This window comes from Aedes albopictus, chromosome 3 (assembly GCF_035046485.1).
Source record: "Aedes albopictus strain Foshan chromosome 3, AalbF5, whole genome shotgun sequence".
In the NCBI taxonomy this organism is placed as follows: domain Eukaryota; kingdom Metazoa; phylum Arthropoda; class Insecta; order Diptera; family Culicidae; genus Aedes; species Aedes albopictus.
The window spans coordinates 222,305,803-222,309,758 of record NC_085138.1 but is presented as its reverse complement, the minus strand read 5'-3'; the positions used below and the strand labels follow the sequence as shown (position 1 = coordinate 222,309,758).

General features: G+C 51.5%; 1 protein-coding gene across 1 annotated transcript; it reads right to left on the bottom strand.

The window, feature by feature from the left end:
* Nucleotides 1-1,924: 1,924 nt before the first annotated feature.
* LOC134290625 (uncharacterized) lies at nucleotides 1,925-2,941 on the bottom strand. Its single transcript, XM_062857797.1, has one exon. It carries the CDS (start codon nucleotides 2,939-2,941, stop codon nucleotides 1,925-1,927), a length of 1,017 nt encoding a protein of 338 aa, XP_062713781.1.
* Between the last annotated feature and the right edge of the window lie 1,015 nt (nucleotides 2,942-3,956).

Sequence of the window (3,956 nt, the reverse complement as noted above, 5' to 3'; positions counted from 1 at the left end):
CGGATTTGCTCGGAAGCACGGGATACAGTGCCTTATCACCTTCCGAATAATGTTCTTAGCCTGCAATGGCCAGAACCGCTGTCGTACGATTGCAAGCAACGCCTTTTGTCCTGCGTGAAAGGTTACTCTGATGCTCATGGCGGATCAGCAGTTCGGGGAAGGGATGGTTTGGTGGCAGCAACATTTGGTGGCGACTATCATACGGAATGAAAGCCTTCTTGACACGACCACCAACTCGCAGAATCCCGTCAACAGGATCGATGAACAGGTGGAGACTCCGTAGGCGATGTGTACCGCCTTCCTTCAATGCACGCAGTTCCGGTTGGAATGCCTCCTCTTGCACGCATCGCACTATCAGCTTCAAGGCTTCGTCTCGTTCGTAGGCTGTTGCCGGACCCTTTGTCAACATCTCTCGTCCCGAAAGCACATAGTGGGCGAATCGAACCACCAGGCTCATACAACGCTGTAGCCGAGTGAACGTACCGATTCGATCAAATACTGCTAATCTTGCTGGCGGTTTGGCGAGAACAAGGCACGTTCGTATTTCAGGGAGGTCACTATCGTTCAGAGGAGACGGCTGTTCCAGTTGCACTACTTGTTGGTTCAGCACATCGGGTCCATTCCACCAAATAGACCGGTGGATCAGGTGCTGAGGCATCTCGCCCCTCGATATCAAATCGGCAGGGTTTTTTTTTTTTTTGTTTGTATTTACGTGTATTTTAACTTATGCTAATTCTACACTTAAATCGGCAGGGTTATCATACGTTGGAATGTACCGCCACTGGAATTCGTTGGTGAGCTTCTGAATTTCGATGACTCTGTTCGCTACGAATAGCTGTAGATCGGCAGGCGATTTTCGGATCCAGCAAAGTACAATTTGTGAATCACTCCACAGCGTCACACGATCGAATCTTGTGTCGACCGAGTTGAGTACCTTCGTTACTTCTCGAGATTGAAGCAAGGCGGCAAGAAGCTCGGCTCTTGGCGTTGTGATTGGTTTCATCTTACCTGTCTTTTTCGGCAGAATCCTCGACTTACTGCAGATAAGATTCATCTTGACAGCACCATCGGGGAGTACGAGACGCGTATACAGACACGACCCATAGGCTTGATCTGATGCGTCAGCAAACCCGTGGAGTTCCACGAGATTCATTCCATCGCTGAGTATGCACCTTGGAAATTTCCAAGTCGTTCAATGCTGGCAGTTGAGTCCGGAAGGCACGCCACTTCTCGGCAATGGCGTCAGGAATGGGATCGTCCCACCCAAGGTTGAGAAGGCCTACTTCTCTGAAGATCAGTTTCGCTGTAGTGACCACTGGTCCAGCAAGTCCCAGTGGATCGAAAAACTTTGCAATTTCACTCAGCACTCCCTTGCGAGTCACCGACCGGCAAGCTTCTTCAGGTGGTTGGACGCGGAACGAAAACCAGTCTTGCGAAGCATTCCACACCACTCCGAGAGTTTTTACAACCGTCTTATCAGCAGCATCTCCAACGTCGAAAGTAGTACCCCAGAGGTGCTTCGGGATTTCCTCTAGAATGGCTGGTTCGTTTGAGCACCACTTATGTGCGTCGAATCCACCGCTATGCAGTAATTGCAGCAGCTGCCGACACAACAACTGCGCCTCCTCGATTGTGCGCGCCCCGCAGAGGGCGTCATCGATGTAGAAAGACTTTTTGAGTACGGGTGCAGTTATCGGGTAATCCTCCATTGAGTCATCGGCCAACTGGGAGAGTGCCATCGTGGCGTGAAACGGCGACGAAGCCAAGCCGTAGGTCACCGTGCGTAATTCAAAAGTCTTCAGGGGTTTCGATCGATCATCCCGCCATAGTATACGCTGGAAAGGTGCATCTTCAGCATGCATCATCACTTGGCGAAACATCTTCGGTATATCGGCTGTGAAGACGAACCGATAGCACCGGAAGTTCAGCAGGATCGACACGTGACATCGTGTTGCATGATTGGGCCAATCTTCAGCGTGTCGTTGATGGAGGTTCCAGTGGACGTTTTTGCGGAACCGTCAAAAACGACCCGCAGTTTCGTCGTTGCACTGCTCGGCCGCAATACGCAGTGGTGCGGCAAAAAGTACGATGATCCGACCTTCTCGTTCGGGTTGGCCTGTATTTCGCACATGTGTCCGAGCCGCTCGTACTCGTGGATGAACTCGGAATATTCTGCCTTCAGCTCGGGTCTCTGATCCAGGCGACGTTCGAGCATCAGGAACCGCCGGGTAGCCATTTGCAGCGATTCGCCTAGTTCTGACTTTCTTTCGTTGAATGGAAGTCGGACTTGGAACCTTCCATCGGGTATTCGTAGAAAGGTGCTCCGGAAGTGCTGGATGCACTCATCGGTACTCGCAGTAGAGTTTCGGCGTAGATCTTCAGCACCTTCGATCTCCCAGAATCGTTTCAGCAAATCGCCGAGGTCGTCTCGCTGGACAACGTTGCAGAATGTGCGTGCGATGACGGGTATTTGATCCGAAATCACGCCTCCAATCACCCATCCTAGTTCGGTGTTTCTGAGCGAAGGAAGGTTTTCCGCAAGGGTGATTTTTTCCGAGTTGATGAGGTCCCAGAATATTTCTGCTCCCAGCAACATATCAATCCGACCTCGCTTGTTGAAGTTGGGGTCGGCGAGCTCCACATGGACTGGGAGGTTCCAGTTCGTCACATCCATCGATTTCTCCGGCATATCACTTGTGATCTTCGGCGCTACCAGCAGTTCGAGCTCGGTCGAGTAGCTGGTGACGCGAGACTTGACCATCGTGCGGACGACGTTGTGGATTCGTGTTGTACCTCCATTCAAACCGCTAACTTGATAGTCGGCACGGTGCTTATTGAGCGCCAGCTGCGTGGCGAATCGTTCCGTCACAAAGTGATGCTGGGAGCATGAATCGATGAGGGTTCGGCACGGGTGCAAGACGTTGCCATAGCCGTTGACCATCACTACAGCGGTTGTCAAAAGCGTCTACCTTGTCGGACGATCCTATGACACACACAGAACGACGTTCTGATTCTTTGTTGCTGCCTCAACCGGAGCGGCACTGGCAGCTGAGGACTCAGCTCGGGAACAGCCTTCACTTGCTGCCTGCTTCGTTGCTGACGGATGCACAATATCTTCCTTCTTGTTCTCCTCCGGATGCAGGAGCGTGTGGTGCTTCCTGCTGCACTTCCGGCACGTACTAGAGGAGGAGCATTCGGTGGTACGATGCCCCTTTCTAAGGCAGTTGAAACAAGCACCAGACTTCCGAAGCAAGCTGTACTTGTCGCTGACACTCCTCTCCTCTTCACTCCTCTTCTTGGCGTAACGTCCGCACTGGGACAAAGCCTGCTTCTCAGCTTAGTGTTCTATGAGCACTTCCACAGTTTTTAACTGAGAGCTTCCTCTGCCAATGACCATTTTGCATGCGTATATCGTGTGGCAGGCACGAAGATACTCTATGCCCAAGGAAGTCAAGGAAATTTCCTTTACGAAAAGATCCTGGACCGACCGGGAATCGAACCCGTCACCCTCAGCATGGTCATGCTGAATACCCGTGCGTTTACCGCCTCGGCTATATGGGTATATGTCGCTGACACTCTTCTTCTTGAATTCTTCGCACTTATAGAGTTCGTAGGAGTTGTTGTACACTGTACACTGTAGTTCATTCGCTGACACTAGAGTCTTCGATTTTGTTACCGGGCGTACCGGTTTCGGATTCTCCACTTTAGCACTGTTTGTTTCCACTTTTTCCATTATTCGGCACCGCTGCTTCAGGAACTCGATGGTATCCGCATACGATGACAGCTCCCCCGGGTCCTGTTTCGTTTCCCACACTTTGCGTGTGTCCCGATACATCTTCGATGCCAACTGGTTAATCAGCATTTGCTCCCCCAAGCCATCCACTTCGAGTTCCAGGTTTTCGAGTGCCTGAACATTCTTGACGCAGGTGTCAACCAGTTTCCGTAGTTCAGTGGAG

Bases quoted from the DNA above. Each gene is read 5' to 3' on its own strand.
- LOC134290625 (XM_062857797.1), bottom strand. From the start codon at position 2,941: ATGGTCAACGGCTATGGCAACGTCTTGCACCCGTGCCGAACCCTCATC.